Consider the following 25,809-nt stretch of genomic DNA (forward strand, 5'->3'; position numbering starts at 1 on the left):
AATGATCTTGAAATGTTTCAGCCCTCCGGGAATAGAGACCCACAATGGAGGTGTCTTAATACCCATAAAACCTAGCAGTCAAACAGGGAAATGGTTCCAATCGTTTTTCCACCATTCATTTTTCCCATAGGACATTTTTTTTTTTTTTAAATAAGTGCTGTTTCGTGTAGACTTACCCTGGCGTGATATTTTGATAACCATGTAAATCTCTCTCAGACAAGGTGACCTTTATTAATATATTCAGCTCTATTTACTCTCAGATTCTACATTTGCTAATTAGATCAAAGTAGACATCATACAAAACTACAAATCCCTGCAAGCTCCTGCACGTCATCTCTAGCTGACAACTTTGCTAAGAGGTACTGTGGCAATTTCAAACTTGCACAAGACAGTTCACACAATTGTACATTTACAATTTTGTACATTTAAAGAAATTTAGCCAATTTAACATTAGATAGTTAATCCAGAGATTCGTACCTTTGCCTTGATTCGGCAGTCTAGTCCAGATCATCGGCATTTGGAGTTCTTCACAATAGCCACATAAACAGCTAACTAGAATTTCATTTTGGGGGTTAAATACAGGCGAATACATCGATAAAAGTCACCTTGTCCTATAGAAATTTACACAGTTATCAAAACGTCATGCCAGGGTAAGCCTACACGAAACACAGACCTTATTTTAAGTGTTTTTAAAATCCCCTATGGTAAAAATGAATGGTGGATAAACGATTGGAACCATTTCCTTATTTGACATCTAGGTTTTATGGGTATTATGACTCGTACTTTGGTACACTATAACCCTGCAGTAGGGTTGAAGCCTTGTTTGCATATTTCCCAGGGTGCCATTCAAGGGGATTTTAGAATTACTAGTACCACCCATGGCTGTGTTTGCTAGTGACAGAGACATGGTTGTTGCATTTAGTCATTCTCAAACTTGTGCCCTTCACCAAACAAAAATAGTATGTGAATATGTAATTGTTAAATACAATTATTTAATATATTTAGTAAATCTTTATTGTGAGGGGCCTAGTTTTACCCTAATACAATGGCCTGAAACTCAATTTACAGGCCACCTCAGGCTTGCAATTGACATCATGCTGGCTTGCAAAGTTCCTATTGGGACTCAGCCAGAATGGGGATATTTATACTAATCTGCAAACTGCATTCAAAATGACAGCAAGGGTTAGGAATACTGAAAAAGTCAGAAACCAACGGTATAGGCTTCCGGTAGAACATAGGTGTCTGTGAAACATATGCGTTGTGCATGCACATTCATTTGAGTTAAGATTTAACTAAGAGAGGAGGAGGTGGAGGCTGCTGTTAGTAATAAGTAGTAGATTTCAGATATAATTTTCACTAAGGAAGGTCAGACTGTAACACCTCTGTAGGCAGTGCACCACTTAGCAAGTCACCAATAACAATAGACAACACTGCAAAGCAATATAGCTATTTGATCACTAAACAGCCACCAGGCACTGTGTCCTGTACAAAGCTGTACACAGTACTGTACACATTAGCACAACATATATTGCACAGCTGTTTCTATGGCAAACTGACAGGGCAGGTTTTGGTGGTAACTGTTTGTTGCCTGCTGCAAAGAGAGCCAATATGAATAAAAAACAAACAAATTGAATAAAAAGTGCTGTATATCCATCTGTATGTCAACTCATGCTAATAGTGGCACAGCAAATTCCCCAGTGTTAAATTAACACAAAGTGTGGACCCGTATAGACACTGAACAGTGTTGAATTAACCTGCAACCTTCAGAATGACTGCCAGAGTTGGGAAGACAGAAATATGAGACTACCCAAAGCATCTAAACTGGAACAACCATTTTAGTAACAGGTGCAAAAAAATCCAAGTAACATATTGGATTAGTTTAGAAAATGATTCTAATTTATATTTGAGGAGCATAGGATTAATGAATCAATCAATGTACATGCAAACATAGATATTGAAACAAACAATTCCATCAAGGATGGTCAGGGTTTTGATTCAACTCTGTTAATTAACACCAACACTGTGGTTATTTTACACCAATGTGTGTTAATTCAACACTTACAGAGTTAATTGTCATGTTTAGAGTGTAGAACCTCAAATTAAGGCCTTGTGAAACCATGTCTCTGTCACTAACAAATACATTCATGGGTGGTAACTCTACAATTCACTTGAAAAGTAAGACACTCTGGGAAATAAGGCTTTATACCAAGTGTTTTAATTCAGCACTGTTCCAGTGTCTATACCAGTCCTCACTGTTGATTTAACACTGGATCATATGCTGTGGGGCAAACAGAACCAGTCATTCACCCACCTGGACAAACACTAATACAGTACTGCCATTCATGTGGTAACAGAGCATCCTTTTCCATAGTGGGAAGGTGTCTCTGGAACAAAATGGGTAACTACACACAACTGTTCCATAAATATGGTCATTGTGTCAAACAGAGCCAATAAGCCAATATGAATTGAGAGAGAGAGAGAGAGAGAGAGAGAGAGAGAGAGAGAGAGAGAGAGAGAGAGAGAGAGAGAGAGAGAGAGAGAGAGAGAGAATATACAAGGTCTGAGGTCATCTTAAGAGCAGGAACCCAAACTTCATAACATAAATAGGAAATACAAACATTGTCATCTTACAAGAAACATGGTACAGAGTACAGAGGAAACGGACCCACTGGTTGCCCTCTAGGTTACAGAGAGCTGGCAGTCCCATCCACCAAACCACTAGGTGTGTAACAGGGAAGAGGCTCAAGGGTTATGCTAATTTGGTATAGAGCAGACCCAACTCACTGTTAAATTAGTCAAAACAGAAGCATGATTTCAACTTCCTGGACAAAACGTTTCACTGTAATACTTAAGGTGTGAACCTAAGAAAGAAATTGAGAAACGTATCCAACCAAAAACATAGAGACCGAGGAAACCTGAGCCTACGCCTTCACTATGGTGAATATCTAAAACAATACAGAAATAACCTATGGAAAAAGAAGGAACAGTACGTCAGAAATCAGCTCAATGTAACTGAAGAATCCATAGAATCTAACCACCTCTGAGAAAATGTGAACACACTAACTAAACAAACAACAACATGAAGAATTATCTATCCAAAACAATATTTTTGGCTCTATAACAAAGAACAAAGAACAAACAGCAAAAACACATCCATAATCAAATATAAATCTTAGAATTAAAGAACCAGAACCCAGTAGATTCTCTAATTAAATTTAATGAACTACAGGACAAAATACAAACTCTCCAACCCCAAAAGGCCTGCGGTGTTGATGGTATCCTAAATTAAATGAATTCCAATTGGCTATACTTAAACTATTTAACATCATCCTCAGCTCTGGCATCTTCCCCAATATTTGAAACCAAGGACTGATCACCCCAATCCAAATTTGACCCCAATAACTACTGTGGGATATGCATCAACAGCAACCTTGGGAAAATCCTCTGCTTTATCAATAACTGCAGACTCATACATTTCCTCAGTGAAAGCGATGTACTGAGCAAATGCACACCCTAACTGCACACTCTAATTGACAAACAAATCAAAGGAAAAGTCTTCTCATGCTTGGTTGATTTAAAAAAAAAACTTTTGACTCAGTTTGGCATGAGGGTCTGCTATCCACTCATGTGAGACCAAGATGGCATAGCAGTTCAGACGTTTTTTTGTCCTCGTCCTGTCGTGTCCCGTATATATATATATTTACAACTTTTTTTTCACATACATTTTTAATTTTCCAAAAACTCATCTTCAGAACACTCTCCTGCAATCCGTTTCACCAATTTATATTTATATAAAAAAGTATTATTTACCTCAGATCTGTGATCCTCCGAGAGGCTAGCCAGAAATTAGCCAGAAGCTAGCCGGGAGCTAGCCAGAAGCTGGTCCAGAAGCTACTCTGAAGCTGGTTCAGGGGCTAGTTCAGAAGCTAGTTAGCTTATTTACTGGCTAATCGTTGGTACTCAGCTGACCACGGTTTGTGGTCATCGGCTGTCCTTTGGCTCGAGAATCTATCGCCAGTTTTGTGCGGTGCAGCGCAGCGCGGCTCGGAGCGGAACATATCGGACCAATTTTTCTCTCCATGTCCCTGGATTTCGGCCGCTGGCTCTGGACGTCCATGCCTGGATCTCGCAGCTAGCTAGCTGCTATCCGTGTGACTATCGGCTTTCGGCGATTCCGGAGCTAACATCAATTGTTCCGGAGCTAGCCAGCTGAAGAGTTCCATCAATCACTCCTGGGCTGCAGTCACCTATCCGGACCCGTTTTGCTGCCTACGCGGAGCCCCACCGGGCATTCACGGTTAGACTGCCGACGTTGTCTACCCGAGGGAACTGTCCGGCTGGCTCCTCCGGCGCAACGTTGCCTGGGCGCCCATCTGCGGCCTGCTAGCCGTTGGCTATCTTATCGGCTGCTATCTGAATAGACAATCGGACAATTTTTATTTTATTTTTATTTATTTATTTATTTTTCTTCTTGGGCCTCTATAACTATATCTATTGTTTTTATTTTTGTTGTTGTTGTGTGATTTGGATTCATCCCCTCTACCACACGGAAACCCACTAATCTACTGACGGAACGCAAGAGTTGGCTAATAACAGACCTCCATCTTATGCTAGCTTGCTCCTATGCTAGCTTGCTACCGATTTAGCTGTCTAAATCGCAGTGACCCCAACCAACCTCTCCACTCACTGGACCCTTTTGATCACTCGACTGAGCATGCCTCTCCTTCATGTCAATATGCCTTGTCCATTGCTGTTCTGGTTAGTGTTTATTGGCTTATTTCACTGTAGAGCCTCTAGTCCTTCTCATTATACCTTATCCAACCTATTAGTTCCACCACCCACACATGCAATGACATCTCCTGTTTTCAATGATGTTTCTAGAGACAATATCTCTCTCTTCATCACTCAATACCTAGGTTTACCTCCACTGTATTCACATCCTACCTTACCTTTGTCTGTACATTATACCTTGATGCTATTTTATCGCCCCCAGAAACCTCCTTTTACTCTCTGTTCCAGACGTTCTAAACGACCAATTCTTATTGCTTTTAGCCGCACCCTTATTCTACTCCTACTCTGTTCATCTGGCGATGTAGAGGTGAATCCAGGCCCTGCAGTGCCTAGCTCCACTCCTATTCCCCAGGCGCTCTCTTTTGACGACTTCTGTAACCATAATAGCCTTGGTTTCATGCATGTTAACATTAGAAGCCTCCTCCCTAAGTTTGTTCTATTCACTGCTTTAGCACACTCTGCCAACCCGGATGTTCTAGCTGTGTCTGAATCCTGGCTTAGGAAGACCACCAAAAATTCAGACATTTTAATTCCAAACTACAACATTTTCAGACAAGATAGAACTGCCAAAGGGGGCGGTGTTGCAATCTACTGCAAAGATAGCCTGCAGAGTTCTGTCCTACTATCCAGGTCTGTACCCAAACAATTTGAACTTCTACTTTTAAAAAACCACCTCTCTAAAAACAAGTCTCTCACCGTTGCCGCCTGCTATAGACCACCCTCTGCCCCCAGCTGTGCTCTGGACACCATATGTGAACTGATTGCCCCCCATCTATCTTCAGAGCTTGTGCTGCTAGGCGACCTAAATTGGAACATGCTTAACACCCCAGCCATCCTACAATCTAAACTTGATGCCCTCAACCTCACACAAATTATCAATGAACCTACCAGGTACCTCCCCAAAGCCTTAAACACGGGCACCCTCATAGATATCATCCTAACCAACTTGCCCTCTAAATACACCTCTGCTGTTTTCAACCAAGATCTCAGCGATCACTGCCTCATTGCCTGCATCCGTAATGGGTCAGCGGTCAAACGACCTCCACTCATCACTGTAAAACGCTCCCTGAAACACTTCAGCGAGCAGGCCTTTCTAATCGACCTGGCCGGTGTATCCTGGAAGGATATTGATCTCATCCCGTCAGTAGAGGATGCCTGGATATTTTTTTTAAATGCCTTCCTAACCATCTTAAATAAACATGCCCCATTCAAGAAATTTAGAACCAGGAATAGATATAGCCCTTGGTTCTCCCCAGACCTGACTGCCCTTAACCAACAAAAAAACATCCTATGGCATTCTGCATTAGCATCGAACAGCCCCCGTGATATGCAGCTGTTCAGGGAAGCTAGAAACCATTATACACAGGCAGTTAGAAAAGCCAAGGCTAGCTTTTTCAAGCAGAAATTTGCTTCCTGCAACACTAACTCAAAAAAGTTCTGGGACACTGTAAAGTCCATGGAGAATAAGAACCCCTCCTCCCAGCTGCCCACTGCACTGAAGATAGGAAACACTGTCACCACTGATAAATCCACCATAATTGAGAATTTCAATAAGCATTTTTCTACGGCTGGCCATGCTTTCCACCTGGCTACTCCTACCCCGGTCAACAGCACTGCACCCCCCACAACAACTCGCCCAAGTCTTCCCCATTTCTCCTTCTCCCAAATCTGCTCAGCTGATGTTCTGAATGAGCTGCAAAATCTGGACCCCTACAAATCAGTCGGGCTAGACAATCTGGACCCTTTCTTTCTAAAATTATCTGCCAAAATTGTTGCCACCCCTATTACTAGCCTGTTCAACCTCTCTTTCGTGTCGTCTGAGATTCCCAAAGATTGGAAAGCAGCTGCGGTCATCCCCCTCTTCAAAGGGGGTGACACTCTTGACCCAAACTGCTACAGACCTTTATCTATCCTACCATGCCTTTCTAAGGTCTTCGAAAGCCAAGTCCACAAACAGATTACCGACCATTTTGAATCTCACCATACCTTCTCTGCTATGCAATCTGGTTTCAGAGCTGGTCATGGGTGCACCTCAGCCACGCTCAAGGTCCTAAATGATATCTTAACCGCCATCGATAAGAAACATTACTGTGCAGCCATATTCATTGATCTGGCCAAGGCTTTCGACTCTGTCAATCACCACATCCTCATCGGCAGACTCGACAGCCTTGGTTTCTCAAATGATTGCCTCGCCTGGTTCACCAACTACTTCTCTGACAGAGTTCAGTGTGTCAAATCGGAGGGTCTGCTGTCCGGACCTCTGGCAGTCTCTATGGGGGTGCCACAGGGTTCAATTCTTGGACCGACTCTCTTCTCTGTATACATCAATGAGGTCGCTCTTGCTGCTGGTGAGTCTCTGATCCACCTCTACGCAGACGACACCATTCTGTATACTTCTGGCCCTTCTTTGGACACTGTGTTAACAACCCTCCAGGCAAGCTTCAATGCCATACAACTCTCCTTCCGTGGCCTCCAATTGCTCTTAAATACAAGTAAAACTAAATGCATGCTCTTCAACCGATCGCTACCTGTACCTACCCGCCTGTCAAACATTACTACTCTGGACGGCTCCGACTTAGAATACGTGGACAACTACAAATACTTAGGTGTCTGGTTAGACTGTAAACTCTCCTTCCAGACCCATATCAAACATCTCCAATCCAAAGTTAAATCTAGAATTGGCTTCCTATTTCGCAACAAAGCATCCTTCACTCATGCTGCCAAACATACCCTTGTAAAACTGACCATCCTACCAATCCTCGACTTTGGCGATGTCATTTACAAAATAGCCTCCGATACCCTACTCAACAAATTGGATGCAGTCTATCACAGTGCAATCCGTTTTGTCACCAAAGCCCCATATACTACCCACCATTGCGACCTGTACGCTCTCGTTGGCTGGCCCTCGCTTCATACTCGTCGCCAAACCCACTGGCTCCATATCATCTACAAGACCCTGCTAGGTAAAGTCCCCCCTTATCTCAGCTCGCTGGTCACCATTGCATCTCCCATCTGTAGCACACGCTCCAGCAGGTATATCTCTCTAGTCACCCCCAAAACCAATTCTTTCTTTGGCCGCCTCTCCTTCCAGTTCTCTGTTGCCAATGACTGGAACGAACTACAAAAATCTCTGAAACTGGAAACACTTATCTCCCTCACTAGCTTTAAGCATAAACTGTCAGAGCAGCTCACAGATTACTGCACCTGTACATAGCCCACCTATAATTTAGCCCAAACAACTACCTCTTTCCCTACTGTATTTAATTAATTTATTTATTTTGCTCCTTTGCACCCCCATTATTTTTATTTCTACTTTGCACATTCTCCCATTGCAAATCTACCATTCCAGTGTTTTACTTGCTATATTGTATCTACTTTGCCACCATGGCCTTTTTGCCTTTACCTCCCTTATCTCACCTCATTTGCTCACATCGTATATAGACTTGTTTATACTGTATTATTGACTGTATGTTTGTTTTACTCCATGTGTAACTCTGTTGTTGTATGTGTCGAACTGCTTGGCTTTATCTTGGCCAGGTCACAATTGTAAATGAGAACTTGTTCTCAACTTGCCTACCTGGTTAAATAAAGGTGAAATAAATAAATAAAATAAAAATTTAAATGAATGGAAAGCAGTCTTGGGGGAAAAACATATGACATTATACAATCCATGTACACAAACAAGAAGTGTGTGGTTAAAATTGGCAAAAACACCCATTTCTTTCCACAGGGCCGTGGGGTGAGACAGGGATGCAGCTTGAGCACCACCCTCTTCAACTTATATATTAACGAATTGGTGAGGTCACTAGAACAGTCTGCAGCACTCGGCATCACCCTACTAGAATCTGAAGTCAAATGTCTACTGTTTACTGATGATCTGGTGCTTCTGTCCCCAACCAAGAAGGGCCGACAGCAGCACCTAGATCTTCTGCACAGATTCTGTCAGAAATGGGCCCTGACAGTAAATCTCAGTAAGACAAAAATAATATTGAAAAAAAAAATGTCCAGTTGCCAGGTCCACAAATACAAATTCCATCTAGACACCCCACCCATCTAGCACACCAAAAAACGTACCTCTGCCTAAACATCAGCGTCAGAGGTAACTTTCACAAAGCTGTGAACGATCTGAGAGACAAGGCCAGAAGGGCCTATGCCATCAAAAGGAACATCAAATTTATTTTTTTTTTATTATTTTTTTATTTTATTTATTTTTTACCCCTTTTTCTCCCCAATTTCGTGGTATCCAATTGTTGTAGTATCTTGTCTCATTGCTACAACTCCCGTACGGGCTCGGGAGAGACGAAGGCTGAAAGTCATGCGTCCTCCGATACACAACCCAACCAAGCCGCACTGCTTCTTAACACAGCGCGCATCCAACCAGGAAGCCAGCCGCACCAATGCGTCGGAGGAAACACCGTGCACCTGGCCACCTTGGTTAGCGCACACTGCGCCCAGCCCGCCACAGGAGTCGATGGTGTGCGATGAGACAAGGACAAGCCCTCCCTAACCCGGGCGACGCTAGGCCAATTGTGCGTCGCCCCACGGACCTCCCGGTCACGGCCGATTACGACAGAGCCTGGGCGCGAACCCAGGGACTCTGATGGCACAGGTGGCGCCCTTAACCACTGCGCCACCCGGGAACATCAAATTTGACGTATGAATTAGGATCTGGTTAAAATGATCTATATCAGTTATTGAACCCATTTCCCTTTACAGTTGTGAGGTCTGGGGTTCGCACACCAACAAAGAATTCACAAAATTGCACAAACACCAAATTGAGACTCTGCATGCAGAATTCTGCAAAAATATCCTCTGTGTACAATGTAGAACACCAAATAATGCATGCAGAGCAGAATTAGGCCGATACCTGCTAATGATCAAAGTCCAGAAAAGATCAGTTCAATTCTATAACCACCTAAAAGGAAGTGATTCCCAAACCTTCCATTACAAAGCCATCAACTACAGAGAGATTATCCTGGAGAAGAGTCCCCTAAGCAACTGGTCCTCGGGCTCTGTTCACAAACACAAACAGAGCCCCAGGACAGCAACACAATTAGACCCAATGAAATTGTGAGAAAGCAAAAGGATAATTCTTTCCAATGTGTCAAGTAATTAACAAAAAACAGCGCAAACTACAATGCTATTTGGCCCGAAAAAGAGACTACACAGTGGCAGAATACGAGCGAGAGAGAGAGTGAGTGATTATTGTCCTCTTTCAATAAAAGTCAGAAACAAACTGTATAGGCTTCTGGTAGAACATTGTTGTCTGTGAAACATGTGCGTTGTGCATGCACATTCAGTGCATGAGATTTAACTGAGAGCCTATGCTAAGATATAATAATGTGTAATAGGCATCTGTCCTTTCCACTTTCCTGCATGTCCTGATCCAACGTTAGCTGTCATACTGATGTTCCTGCATGGACAGTCTCTCTGTCTCCTGACTACTGACTGTCGGTGCTACTGAGTCTGTGTGTACTGAATACCAACTGTGATTGCTACTGAGGCTGGCAGATATGAGGTGGTAGGATAAAGGACAGTGTTTCCCTGGTGTGCCCTTGAACCCTGTGTGATTTTTCCACCATACTTTTAAATAGGCCTGGCTACCGAGGCTTCCACACTGTGTTTTAAATAGGCCTGGCTACCGAGGCTTCCCCACTGGGTTTTAAATAGGCCTGGCTACCGAGGCTTCCCCACTGTGTTTTAAATAGGCCTGGCTACCGAGGCTTCCACACTGTGTTTTAAATAGGCCTGGCTACCGAGGCTTCCCCACTGGGTTTTAAATAGGCCTGGCTACCGAGGCTTCCACACTGTGTTTTAAATAGGCCTGGCTACCGAAGCTTCCCCACTGTGTTTTAAATAGGCCTGGCTACCGAGGCTTCCACACTGTGTTTTAAATAGGCCTGGCTTCCGAGGCTTCCCCACTGGGTTTTAAATAGGCCTGGCTACCGAGGCTTCCACACTGTGTTTTCAATAGGCCTGGCTACCGAGGCTTCCCCACTGGGTTTTGAATAGGCCTGGCTACCGAGGCTTCCACACTGTGTTTTAAATAGGCCTGGCTACCGAGGCTTCCCCACTGGGTTTTAAATAGGCCTGGCTACGAGGCTTCCCCATTGGGTTTTAAATAGGCCTGGCTACCGAGGCTTCCACACTGTGTTTTAAATAGGCCTGGCTACCGAGGCTTCCCTACTGTGTTTTAAATAGGCCTGGCTACCGAGGCTTCCGCTCCCGCTCTGCTCTCACATCTTCTCAATCCCACCTTGTTTAGTGTTCATTGATGTACCCGACGAAGATGAGTGCGTGTGCATCTGTGTGTGTATGCGTGCGTGTGTATTACTGTCGGTGACATGTGATGGAGACAGTGGGTTAAGAAATAGCATGCTGACTCATCATATGCATGAGCCCCTTCACACACACACAAAACAATCTCTCATACAGTAAGTTGCCCTTCATGCGCCTCAGCACACGTTATTGCACAGCGAGCTGACAAAGCATGGATGCAGCTTTACTTTGGCCCAAAAAAACAGGCTGACTTTGAGGGATTGTTGTCCCCACATCCAGCAGGCAGAGAGAGTTGATTAAAAGCATTAATGAAATGCTTAAGGCCTGACAAACAGAGTTCACTGTAAAACATTTCCTGTGAAATGTACAGTAAGTTACTGGCAGCTCTTGTCCTTAGCAACTTGCATTCAATCAACGTTGATAAAACAAAAGCTCAAATCACAGTCATAGCAAGTAAAACGTTTCTGTAACCATTAATACAAATGTTGTTGTAGTTAAGGACACATTGGTCTCCAAGTAATTACAATTACAACAACATATCTTATGATACAGTGCCTTCTGAAAGTATTTAGACCCTTTTACATTTTCCACATTTTGTAATGTTACAGCCTTATTCTAAAATGGATTTAAAAAAATATAAATCCTCATCAATCTACATGCAATGCCCAATAATGGCAAATCGAAAACAGGTTTTTAAAATGTTTGCACATTTATTAAAATTAAAAACAGAAATACCTTATTTACATATTCAGACCCTTTGCTATGAGACTCGAAATTGAGCTGGTGCATCCATTTTCCATTGATCATCCTTGAGATGTTTCCACAACTTTATTGGAGTCCACCTGTGGTAAATTCAATTGACTGGACATGATTTGGAAAGGCACACACCTGTCTATATAAGATCCCACCGTGCATGTCAGAGCAAAAACCAAGCCATGAGGTCGAAGGAATTGTCAGTAGAGCTCCGAGACAGGATTGTGTTGAGGCACTGATCGGGGGAAGGGTACCTAAACATTTCTCTATGTAGTACTGTGCACCTCCCATAGTTTGTTCTGGACTTGGGGACTGTGAAGAGACCTCGTGGCATGTCTTGTGGGGTTTGCATAGGTGTCGCAGCTGTGTGCCAGTAGTTCAAACAGACAGCTCGGTGCATTCAACATGTCAATACCTCTCATAAATACAAGTAGTGATGAAGTCAGTCTCTCCTCCCCTTTGACCCAGGAGAGATTGACATGCATTTTATCAGGGTTGGGTAGGTTACTTTCTAAATTGTAATCCGTTACAGTTACTAGTTACCTGTCAAAAACTGTAATCAGTAACGTAACTTTTGGATTACTCAAACTCAGTAACGTAATCTAATAACATTCAGTTACTTTTAGATTACTTTCCCCTTAAGAGGCATTAGAAGAAGGCAAAAGATCGATGTGGATGATGGCAGACGGAAGGGAGGGGGGTGCCGCTTTTCCTACAGATGCTGTTATTTTATCTTTAACAGGTGTACGCCGACCCCAGCTAAATAACTCATGCAAAGATTTAAAGCCCAATTGTGTGTTTTATCTCCAGTACATTGTCACGATTATCAGTTATGTAGCTGCTCTACTGATAATCTCAGTGCGTCCTTGCTGGGATGACACAATCAATCTACTGCCGGAGAATTACAACACCAAACACATTGGTTCACCGTTACACAGGAGCGGACAGTACACAGCATACCATAATGTTCTGAATAATGGCCAAGTCTACCTCGCTCCCTATTCCACTGAACTATTTAGGAGTAACAAACACAGGTCCAACATTTATCGGAAACTGTTAAACTACCAATCCACTACCCTCCTGCTTCCCGGGGATGTGCAATTCAACCCTGGGCCTAACATCACCGAGCCAGCGCTGATCACCGGAGTGGAAAGTAGAGGATTGCCACTGATCGTCGCCGCTGCGGAAGTGGGTGAGTGCTTTGGTCCCATGGTTTCTCTTGAGTCACTCAGCTCCAAAATGGAATTTGACTCTCCAAACATATCCAAGTCGCTATACGCGATCCCTGACTCTGCCCCTAATCAAAACGGCCCAAACCCAGCCGTCAGAAAACACCGAAGATTTTACTTTTTTTCAATGTGTCATTCATTCTGAAGTCATCTGGGACCCACAAGCTAAGCCCAAGGGACTACTAGGGGGGCACTATAACATTCGTAGTGTCATTCCAAAAAGTGATCAAATTCAACATCTTCTCACAAACCCCAACCTTGACTTCCTCTGCCTTTCAGAGACATGGCTCCATAACAACTCTCCATGTGCTGCTTTGATTGTGCCTGGCTACAATGTATTCAGGAGAGACAGGACTGAAGGAAGAGGAGTTTCAGTTTAATAACATGCTTAGGGAATGTCATTTTGGGAAAGAGGTCATGTTAATGGGAGATTTTAACATTAATTATGAAGACAAGTCTTGTAGGAAAACTCTCAAATGGATCACTAATACCTTTGACCTTACACAGCTAGTTAAAGGGCCAACCAGGGTGACTTGTTGCTCTAAAACACAGATTGATCTGGTGTTCAGTAATAAACCAGAGAGTGACTAAATCATTCAATATTGTTACTGGGCTATCTGATCATAATCTGACACTTGTAGTCAGAAAGCTTTCTAAGAACAGGTTTAACCTCTCTACTGTTAGAAAGCCTGATCAACTCAGATTACCTAAGAGTGAATTAAATTATTTTGAAAACACAAAGAAGGGAATTAACTGGAATGATCTCTTGTCCTATACAGATGTGGAAGCTGATAGTCAGGTTTTTCTATCCACAATCCAGACTACAATAAATGGCTTCCAAAAGAAAATCCAATCCAAACGTGGCCAAAAGAGCACTCTTCCTTGGCTAAATGGAGAAATCTGGAAACTGATGAAAGAACGAGCTCTAAAAACCTCCCTGAAGTCCAAATTAGAGCATGACAGATGTAGGTTTACCATGTTGAGAAATAAGGTCATGAAAGAAATCAGACAGGCCAAGGCAAACTTTTATTATTAATGTAATTGGTGAAGCAAAGGGAAATTCTAAATTGATCTGGGAGAATCTAAAAGAGTTAACAGGGAAACACCTGCAAAAACACTGCAAAAAGACTAGAAATCATGGTGAATGACAATCTAACACAGGATGCAGTCGAAATAGCAATAGCCTTCAGGGTACTGACACAGAACTCCTCCACTGGTTTCTTGGGCTCAGTGCTAGTGAATGACACTCAACCTGTCTTCCTCATAAGGGAGGTTTCTGAGTCAGAGGTGAACAAGGTGATTAGCTCACTAAAGACCTCTAAAGCCAAATATGTGTTTGGGCTGGACTCTACCTTTCTTAAAAACTACAGTCACTCACTGGCCCCATTACTAAGGTCGCCAATATATCTATTGGTCAGGGGGTGTTTCCAAGGGTCTGGAAGTTGGCCATAATAACGTCCATCTTTAAATCAAATCAAATCAAATTTTATTTGTCACATACACATGGTTAGCAGATGTTAATGCGAGTGTAGTGAAATGCTTGTGCTTCTAGTTCCGACAATGCAGTAATAGAGTAATCTAACCTAACAATTTCACAACAACTACCTTATGTGACAACTACCAAGTGTTATGGGATGAAGAATATGTACATAAAAATATATGAATGAGTGATGGTACAGAACGGCATAGGCAAGATGCAGTAGATGGTATCGAGTACAGTATATACATATGAGATGAGTAATGTATGGTATGTAAACATATAAAAGTGCCATTGTTTAAAGTGGCTAGTGATACATTTTTTACATCAATATTTCCATTATTAAAGTGGCTGGAGTTGAGTCAGTATGTTGGCAGCAGCCACTCAATGTTAGTGGTGGCTGTTAAACAGTCTGATGGCCTTGAGATAGAAGCTGTTTTTCAGTCTCTCGGTCCCTGCTTTGATGCACCTGTACTGACCTCGCCTTCTGGATGATAGCGGGGTGAACAGGCAGTGGCTCGGGTGGTTGTTGTCCTTGATGATCTTTATGGCCTTCCTGTGACATCAGGTGCTTTTGGTGACAAGACAAATTTCTTCAGCCTCCTGCGGTTGAAGAGGCGCTGCTGCGCCTTCTTCACCACGCTGTCTGTGTGGGTGGACCAATTCATTTTGTCCGTGATGTGTACGCCTGACACCACACTCCAAGGGCCCTCACCTCCTCCCTGTAGGCCATCTCGTCGTTGTTGGTAATCAAGCCTACCACTGTAGTGTCGTCTGCAAACTTGATGATTGAGTTGGAGGTGTGCGTGGCCACGCAGTCAAATCAAATCAAATCAAATCAAATTTTATTTGTCACATACACATGGTTAGCAGATGTTAATGAGAGTGTAGCGAAATGCTTGTGCTTCTAGTTCCGACAATGCAGTAATAACAAGTAATCTAACTAACAATTCCAAAACTACTGTCTTGTACACAGTGTAAGGGGATAAAGAATATGTACATAAGGATATATGAATGAGTGATGGTACAGAGCAGCATAGGCAAGATACAGTAGATGGTATCGAGTACAGTATGTACAAATGAGATGAGTATGTAAACAAAGTGGCATAGTTTAAAGTGGCTAGTGATACATGTATTACATAAGGATACAGTCGATGATATAGAGTACAGTATATACGTATGCATATGAGATGAATAATGTAGGGTAAGTAACATTATATAAGGTAGCATTGTTTAAAGTGGCTAGTGATATATTTACATCATTTCCCATCAATTCCCATTATTAAAGTGGCTGGAGTTGAGTCAGTGTCAGTGTGTTGGCAGCAGCCACTCAGTGTTAGTGGTGGCTGTTTAACAGTCTGATGGCCTTGAGATAGAAGCTGTTTTTCAGTCTCTCGGTCCCAGCTTTGATGCACCTGTACTGACCTCGCCTTCTGGATGATAGCGGGGTGAACAGGCAGTGGCTCGGGTGGTTGATGTCCTTGATGATCTTTATGGCCTTCCTGTGACATCGGGTGGTGTAGGTGTCCTGGAGGGCAGGTAGTTTTCCCCCGGTGATGCGTTGTGCAGACCTCACTACCCTCTGGAGAGCCTTACGGTTGAGGGCGGTGCAGTTGCCATACCAGGCGGTGATACAGCCCGCCAGGATGCTCTCGGTTGTGCATCTGTAGAAGTTTGTGAGTGCTTTTGGTGACAAGTCGAATTTCTTCAGCCTCCTGAGGTTGAAGAGGCGCTGCTGCGCCTTCTTCACGATGCTGTCTGTGTGAGTGGACCAATTCAGTTTGTCTGTGATGTGTATGCCGAGGAACTTAAAACTTGCTACCCTCTCCACTACTGTTCCATCGATGTGGATAGGGGGGTGTTCCCTCTGCTGTTTCCTGAAGTCCACAATCATCGTGGGTGAACAGGGTGTACAGGAGCGGGCTCAGAACGCACCCTTGTAGGGCCCCAGTGTTGAGGATCAGCGGGATGTTCAGCGAGATGTTGTTACCTACCCTCACCACCTGGGGGCGGCCCATCAGGAAGTCCAGTACCCAGTTGCATAGGGCGGGGTGGTCTCGAGCTTGATGACGAGTTTGGAGGGTACTATGGTGTTAAATGCTGAGCTGTAGTCGATGACCAGCATTCTCACATAGGTATTCCTCTTGTCCAGATGGGTTAGGGCAGTGTGCAGTGTGGTTGCGATTGCGTCGTCTGTGGACCTATTGGTGCGGTAAGCAAATTGGAGTGGGTCTAGGGTGTCGATGGTAGGGTGGGTGGAGGTGATATGGTCCTTGACTAGTCTTTCAAAGCACTTCATGATGACGGAAGTGAATGCTATGGGGCGGTAGTCGTTTAGCTCAGTTACCTTAGCTCTCTTGGGAACAGGAACAATGGTGGCCCTCTTGAAGCATGTGGGAACAGCTGGTCTGCACATGCTCTGAGGACGCGGCTGGGGATGCCGTCTGGGTCTGCAGCCTTACGAGGGTTAACACGCTCAAATGTTTTACTCACGTCGGCTGCAGTGAAGGAGAGTCCGCAGGTTTTGGTAGTGTGCTGTGTCAGTGGCACTGTATTGTCTTCAAAGCGAGCAAAGAAGTGTTTAGTCTGTTTCCGTGAAGCAAAGAACGTTACAGTCTCTTATGTCTCTCTGGAATGCTACCCTTGCTCGGATTTCATCAACCTTGTTGTCAAGAGACTGGACATTGGCGAGAATTATGCTCGGGAGCGGTGCGTGATCTGCCTGTCTCCGGAGCCTGACCAGAAGAACACTTTGTCTGCCCCTTTTACGGCGTCGTTGTTTTGATTCACCGGCTGGGATCCGAACCATTGTGCTGGGTGGTGGGCAAAACAGAGGATCCACTTCAGGAAAGTCATATTCCTGGTCGTAATGATGGTGAGTTGACGTGGCTCTTATATCCAGTAGTTCCTCCCGACTGTATGTAATAAAACCTAAGATTACCTGGGGTGCCAATGTAAGAAATAACACGTAAAAAAACTAAATACTACATAGTTTCCTAGGAACGCGAAGCGAGGTGGCCATCTCTGTCGGCGCCGGAAGTAGAATTCTGCTGACGTTGGTAACTACAGGCCCATTAGTATACTACATGTGGTGTCGAAAGTTGTTGAAAAGTGTGTAGCAGAACAACTGATTGCCCACCTCAACAACAGCTCCTTCACATTACACTCCATACAGTTTGGCTTCAAAGCAAAACACTCCAAAGAAATGGCCAACTGCTTTGTTATGGAAAATGTGAGGTCCAAGATGGACAAAGGGGGCATTGTTGGGGCTGTGTTTCTGGACCTAAGGAAGGCTTTTGATACTGTTAACCACAAAGTTCTCATCACAATATTGTCAATGTTCAACTTTTCCCCGATGCCTTGAGATGGATGAAATCATACCTTGAAGGCAGAAGAACTCAGTGTGTCAGAGTGAGTAATGAGCTGTCGCCCACTCTTAGCTATGATGTGGGCGTGCCCCAAGGGTCAATACTGGGGCCCCTCCTGTTCAGCCTGTACATGAATGATCTGCCTTTTGTCTGTACTGGGTCTGAAGTTCAAATGTATGCCGATGATACAGTGATATATGATATACAGTGGGGAGAACAAGTATTTGATACACTGCCGATTTTGCAGGTTTTCCTACTTACAAAGCATGTAGAGGTCTTATCATAGATACACTTCAACTGTGAGAGACAGAATCTAAAACAAAAATCCAGAAAATAACATTGCATGATTTTTAAGTAATTAATTTGCATTTTATTGCATGACATAAGTATTTGATACATCAGAAAAGCAGAAAATTTAAAAAAAAATTGGTACAGAAACCTTTGTTTGCAATTACAGAGATCATACATTTCCTGTAGTTCTTGACCAGGTTTGCACACACTGCAGCAGGGATTTTGGCCCACTCCTCCATACAAACCTCCAGCTCCTTCAAGTTTCGGGGCTGTCACTGGGCAATACGGACTTTCAGCTCCCTCCAAAGATTTTCTATTGAGTTCAGGTCTGGAGACTGGCTAGGCCACTCCAGGACCTTGAGATGCTTCTTACGGAGCCACTCCTTAGTTGCCCTGGCTGTGTGTTTCGGGTCGTTGTCATACTGGACCCATCTTCAATGCTGTTACCGAGGGAAGGAGGTTGTTGGCCAAGATCTCGTGATACATGGCCACATCCATCCTCCGCTCAATACGGTGCAGTCGTCCTGTCCCCTTTGCAGAAAAGCATCCCCAAAGAATGATGTTTCCATCTCCATGCTTCACGGTTGGGATGGTGTTCTTGGGGTTGTACTCATCCTTCTTCTTCCTCCAAACACGGCAAGTGGAGTTTAGACCAAAAAGCTCTATTTTTGTCTCATCAGACCACATAATCTTCTCCCATTCCTCCTCTGGATCATCCAGATGGTCATTGGCAAACTTCAGACGGGCATGGACATGCGCTGGCTTGAGCAGGGGGACCTTGCGTGCACTGCAGGATTTTAATCCATGACGGTGTAGTGTGTTACTAATGGTTTTCTTTGAGACTGTGGTCCCAGCTCTCTTCAGGTCATTGACCAGGTTCTGCCGTGTAGTTCTGGGCTGATCTCTCACCTTCCTCATGATCATTGATGCCCCACGAGGTGAGATCTTGCATGGAGCCCCAGACCGAGGGTGATTGACCGTCATCTTGAACTTCCTCCATTTTCTAATAATTGCGCCAACATTTGTTGCCTTCTCACCAAGCTGCTTGCCTATTGTCCTATAGAGGCTTCCGTTAAAGAACACCCTCTGTGTTATGTTAGACAGGTAACTCTTTATCCACAATATAGCACTACACATGTCCTTAGTAAAGGTTGAAAAAAGTAAAGGATCTAGACAGCTGCCCTGGGGAATTCCTGATTCTACCTGGATTATGTTGGAAAGGCTTCTATTAAAGAACACCCTCTGTGTTCTGTTAGACAGGTAACTCTTTACCCACAATATAGCACTACACATGTTGTTAGTAAAGGTTGAAAAAAGTAAAGGATCTACTAGACAGCTGCCCTGGGGAATTCCTGATTCTACCTGGATTATGTTGGAAAGGCTTCTATTAAAGAACACCCTCTGTGTTCTGTTAGACAGGTAACTCTTTACCCACAATATAGCAGGGGGTGTAAAGTCATAACACATACGTTTTTCCACCAGCAGTCTATGATCAATAATGTCAAAAGCCACACGGAAGTCTAACAAAACAACCCCCCACAATATTTTTATCATCAATTTCTCTCAGCTAATCATCAGTCAATTGTACAAGTGCTGTGCTTGTTGAATGTCCTTTCCTGTAAGCGTGCTGAAAGTTGGTTGTCAATTTGTTTACTGTAAAATAGCATTGTATCTGGTCAAACACATTTTTTCCCTTAAGTTTACTAAGGGTTGGTAACAGGCTGATTGGTCGGCAATTTTTTTTACTAGGCAGGTCACTTAAGAACACATTCTTATTTACAATGACGGCCTAGAAACAGTGGGTTAACTGCCTTGTTCAGGGGTAGAACGCCATATTTTTACCTTGTCAGCTCAGGGATTCAATCTTGCAAACTTTCAGTTACTAGTCTAACACTCTAACCACTAGGCTACTTGCCGCCACTTTATTTGGCCCAGTAAAGGGGGCTTTACTATTCAAAGGTAGCAGAATTACCTTTGCTTCCCTCCAGACCTGTGGGCACACACTTTCTAGTGGGCTTGAATTGAAAATATGGAAAATAGGAGGAGTAATATCATCTGCTATTATCCTCAGTAATTTTTCATCCAGATTGTCAGACCCCGGTGGCTTGACATGGTCAATATACAATAATTTTTCACCTCTTCCACACTCACTTTACGGAATTCAAAATTACAATGCTTGTCTTTCATAATTTGGTCAGATATAATTCGATGTGTAGTGTCACCATTTGTTGCCTAACATGCTGACCAAACCGCACGCGTGCGCGTGTCCGTGTGCCCAAGTTGATTTTATTCACCCACACCAGAAGCGATCAGGACACGCAGGTTGAAATATCAAAACAAACTCTGAACCAATTATATTGATTTGGGGACAGGTCAAAAAGCATTAAACACTTATAGTAATTTAGCTAGCTAGCTTGCTGTTGCTAGCTAATTTGTCCTGGTATATAAACATTGGGTTGTTTTATCTGAAATGCACAAGGTCCTCTACTCTGACAATTAATCCACAGCTAAAATGGTAAAACACATTTGTTTTTCTCGTCATCTCTCCTCCTTCCTTCAGCCTCTTTTTCTTCTTTGGACTTTATATTGTGGTTGGCAACCAACTTTACAGCATTACTACAACCAACCGGAGTGTGGACCTAAATTCATCTTTCAATCCCACACATGGGTTTATGCTCCTAAACACCAATGAGGAGATGGGAGAGGCTAGACTTGCAGCGTGTTGAGCGTCACAAATAGAACCAATTTCTATTTTAGTGCCTGGCCACGCAGACGCTCGCTGACGTGTGCAAGCAGTGTGGGTGCAATAATTGAACAACATGTATGCGTACATTTATTTTATGACGCGAGCGATGTGGTCATTATGTAAGTTTGCTAATCTTGCTAATGAAAAAAACATTAAAGTAGTTGTCAATATCAGTCGATTTTGTGATGAATGAGCCATCTGATTCAATGAATGATGGAGCTGAGTTTGCCTTTTCCCCAAAAATGTCATTTATGGTGCTCAAAAGCTTTTTACTATCATTCCTTATGTAATTTGTCTTTGTTTCATAGTGTAGTTTCTTCTTCTTTTTATTCAGTTTAGTCACATGATTTCTCAATTTGCAATATGTTTGTCAATCAGTTGTGTAGCCAGACTTATTTGCTATTCCTTTTGCCTCATCCATCTCAACCATACAATTTTTCAATTCCTCATCAATCCATGGGGATTTAACAGTTTTTACAGTCATTTTCTTAATGGATGCGTGCTTATTAGTAACTGGAATAAGCTATTTCATAAGTGTGTCAAGTGCAGCGTCTGTTTGCTTTTCATTACACACCACCGACCAACAAATATTCTTTACATCAACAACTATAACACGAAATCACTACAAAACTTCAGTCTTCTTCACCTGCAAGATCGTCTGAGTCCAACCATCCTGACAGCTAATGAACCTGAGGAGAATTCTGTCTGTAATAAGTCCCTTTTGTGGGGAACAACTCATTCTGATTGGCTGGGCCTAGCTCGGCCTTTGCCCTCCCATGCCCACATATGGCTTCGCCCTTGCCCATTCATGTGAAATCCATAGATCAGGGTCTAATGAATTGATTTAAATTGATTGATTTCCTTATATGAACTGTAACTCAGTAAAATCTTTGAAATTGTTGCATGTTGCGTTTATATCTTTGTTCAGTATACATTTAATTGTTAGAGAACTACTACCACATATCACTTAAATTGGTACAGGACTCTCAACAACAAATATAGCCACTTCCAAAGCACGCCTTAAAATATGTTACTGAGGCAGTGATTCTTTCTCCTACCACAATATTTCTACGCAATGCACCATAATTTACAGTATGCTGCAGTAAATATATAGCAAAACAGCAGTACATTACTTTATTGCTGAATTGTATTGAAAATAAAATCAGCAACTGCTAATAGTGAATATTTAACTATGTATTACAGCATACCAACTGATATTTGGTGTTTTATATACTATTCACTTTAAGCCTTAACAAAATCTTAACTACTACATATTACTTACATTGGTACTGCACTCTCACTAACAGGTACAATAAATATAGACTCTTACAAGACACATCTGAAAATATGTTAATAAGTAAGAAACAACAATACCATGCATCCACTAGTGTTTAAAAGGTTTTTGGTGCTCCAAACATTTTACTGGATTTAGAATAAGAGTAAAGCACTGGCAGCATTTGGCTTGCAAGTTACTGTAGAATTTCAAAACAAGGTTTAAAATATTTTGAAAAGAAAGTATATTACAATGTTATGTGGGGGTACAGCATTCTCACCCACAGGTGTAACAAATATAGTCTCTTATAAGCCACACCTTAAAATATGTTCATGAGCCAGAGACTCCTTCCCCGCCTACTAACATTTTCCCACAATGCATCATAATTAAGACTGTAAAAAATATATGGTATTTTACTGTGCATTCTAAGGTGTTTTACTGTTGAAATTACAGAAAGGTCTTACGGTGTGCTGTAAAACAAATGTATGGTAGTTTACTGTGCATCGTACGCTAATCTACTGTTTTCCGTTTACACGGTGTCATACTGTTGATTAATACAGTAAGTTACTGATACAATTACAAAAAAATACAATTACAACTTGCCTTCATTTCATATAGCCGAAAACCTTTAAACACTATATTTAAACTAACTACTTTAAATATAGCATTTAAGGAAAATACATATGCAGACCTGTTTATAGGTTTTCGGCTATATGAAAGGAAGGCAAGTTGTTTCCAAGTAAGCAATAAACAACACTCTGTACATTTTTATGGAAGTTTACAGAAACTATACCAAAACTTTACTGAAACGCGGAGATGTGATAGAGAATGTGTAATAATCCCCATTTTGAGGAACTCACGTCTCAGTCATGAAGTTGCAGCTTTTCCTAACATGTACTCTCCTATACGTTTGGGTTTGTTGGCCAGTTGGGCTTTTTGTGTACTTGTACAAATTGTAAAAATGTAAGAAACTCACGTCTCAGTCTTGTAGTTGGAGCATCTCTCCAATGGAATCTTCAGAACTCTGTTGTTGAGTCCTACAAACAGTGACCTATCACTGTGAAGGATCTGCAGGTTCAGGATTGGCTCCCGCACCCCAGGGGGGAGGAGCTGGATCTCCTCCAGGTAACACCCCTGAAGGCTCTTATTGGTGGTGGCCAGGGCCTTCAGGATGGTGCCGTATTCTGATTGGAGGAGAGAGGAGGAAGAGGACGATGAGAATTTGTTGGATTGTACTGTATACAGTCAGGTCATGTGGTTAGGGAAAACTCAGGGTCCTATAATAGGTCAATAGAACGTCCTTTGGATAGACAGCTAGTGAAGGGTGCAGGCATTGATTGTGATACGATTGTGTTCTTCGCCTGAACGTCATTTCCGGTCACAACTTGCAGACTTGTTTACGAGTTGCTGTGCGTTTTGTTGCCAACCTATTTTGCTACCTGACAACTTTACGGTTTTTACTTTTTAATTACCGTTTATATTTTAGTTTTTTCCCTCAACTTTTTCACTCCGAACACTTTATCTGGACACGGTTCGTCAGGACCTCCAACAGCCGAAGCTAAGTAGTAACATTAACATGATGCCTTCTAATTGCAGCCGCTGTACTCATAATATACAGGAGAACGATCGCCTTACGGCGAGGATAGCTGTGCTGCAAGCCCAGCTTCAGACGCAATCGTTAGGCAAGGGTAATTTCAGTGTAGGAAAGGATGAAATAGCGTCTGTGCCACCAGTAAGTACAGATAGTAGTATAAATCCCCTGGCACAGTCCCCGCAGCCGGACAACTTTCTCACGGTTTCTGGAAGGAAATGCTGTAGGAACGCTCAACCGGTGTCGCTCATTCAGCCGACAGAAACTTTCAACCGGTTTTCCCCATTAAGCAGCGAGTCGGAGTCAGAGGCCGAGTCTTCTCTGGTCTCTACTCCTCCCGTTACGGGGTCTGAGACGCCAAAGCTTCCCACCATTAGCTCTGACAAATTGAAAACTCTAGTCATTGGCGACTCCATTACCCGCAGTATTAGACTTAAAACGAATCATCCAGCGATCATACACTGTTTACCAGGGGGCAGGGCTACCGACGTTAAGGCTAATCTGAAGATGGTGCTGGCTAAAGCTAAAACTGGCGAGTGTAGAGAGTATAGAGATATTGTTATCCACGTCGGCACCAACGATGTTAGGATGAAACAGTCAGAGATCACCAAGCGCAACATAGCTTCTGCGTGTAAATCAGCTAGAAAGATGTGTCGGCATCGAGTAATTGTCTCTGGCCCCCTCCCAGTTAGGGGGAGTGATGAGCTCTACAGCAGAGTCTCACAACTCAATCGCTGGTTGAAAACTGTTTTCTGCCCCTCCCAAAAGATAGAATTTGTAGATAATTGGCCCTCTTTCTGGGACACACCCACAAACAGGACCAAGCCTGACCTGCTGAGGAGTGACGGACTCCGTCCTAGCTGGAGGGGTGCTCTCATCTTATCTACCAACATAGACAACTCTTCTACCTCTACAATGAAATAGGGTGCAGGCCAGGCAGCAGGCTGTTAGCCAGCCTGCCAGCATAGTGGAGTCTGCCACTAGCACAGTCAGTGTAGTCAGCTCAGCTATCACCATTGAGACCGTGTCTGTGCCTCAACCTAGGTTGGGCAAAACTAAACATGGCGGTGTTCGCCTTAGCAATCTCACTAGGATAAAGACCACCTCCATTCCTGTCATTATTGAAAGAGATCATGATACCTCACATCTCAAAATAGGGCTACTTAATGTTAGATCCCTTACTTCAAAGGCAATTATAGTCAATGAACTAATCACTGATCATAATCTTGATGTGATTGGCCTGACTGAAACATGGCTTAAGCCTGATGAATTTACTCTGTTAAATGAGGCCTCACCTCCTGGCTACACTAGTGACCATATCCCCCGTGCATCCCGCAAAGGCGGAGGTGTTGCTAATATTTACGATAGCAAATTTCAATTTACAAAAAAAAAGAAGACGTTTTTGTCTTTTGAGCTTCTGAAATCTATGCAGCCTACTCAATCACTTTTTATAGCTACTGTTTTACAGGCCTCCTGGGCCATATACAGCGTTCCTCATTGAGTTCCCTGAATTCCTATCGGACCTTGTAGTCATAGCAGATAATATTCTAATCTTTGGTGACTTTAATATTCACATGGAAAAGTCCACAGACCCACTCCAAAAGGCTTTCGGAGCCATCATCGACTCAGTGGGTTTTGTCCAACATGTCTCTGGACCCACTCACTGTCACAGTCATACTCTGGACCTAGTTTTGTCCCATGGAATAAATGTTGTGGATCTTAATGTTTTTCCTCATAATCCTGGACTATCGGACCACCATTTTATTAAGTTTGCAATTGCAACAAATAATCTGCTCAGACCCCAACCAAGGAACATCCAAAGTCGTGCTATAAATTCACAGACAACACAAAGATTCCTTGATGTCCTTCCAGATTCCCTCTGTCTACCCAAGGACGCCAGAGGACAAAAATCAGTTAACCACCTAACTGAGGAACTCAATTTAACCTTGCACAATACCCTAGATGCAGTTGCACCCCTAAAAACTAAAAACATTTCTCATAAGAAACTAGC

At 43.0% G+C, this 25,809-nt stretch overlaps 1 protein-coding gene across 4 annotated transcripts in view; it reads right to left on the reverse strand.

Annotated features, from left to right (window-relative positions):
* The window catches only part of LOC139380841 (semaphorin-5B-like), a 288,353-nt gene that overhangs the window by 56,618 nt on the left and 205,926 nt on the right, over nucleotides 1–25,809 (reverse strand). For all 4 annotated transcript variants that reach the window (XM_071123938.1, XM_071123939.1, XM_071123940.1 and 1 more), the window contains exon 12: nucleotides 23,184–23,391. In XM_071123938.1, coding sequence (XP_070980039.1) covers nucleotides 23,184–23,391 — 208 coding nt within the window. The remainder of the gene's footprint in view (nucleotides 1–23,183; nucleotides 23,392–25,809) is intronic.

Source organism: Oncorhynchus clarkii, chromosome 22, assembly GCF_045791955.1.
Source record: "Oncorhynchus clarkii lewisi isolate Uvic-CL-2024 chromosome 22, UVic_Ocla_1.0, whole genome shotgun sequence".
Taxonomy (NCBI): Eukaryota; Metazoa; Chordata; class Actinopteri; order Salmoniformes; family Salmonidae; genus Oncorhynchus; species Oncorhynchus clarkii.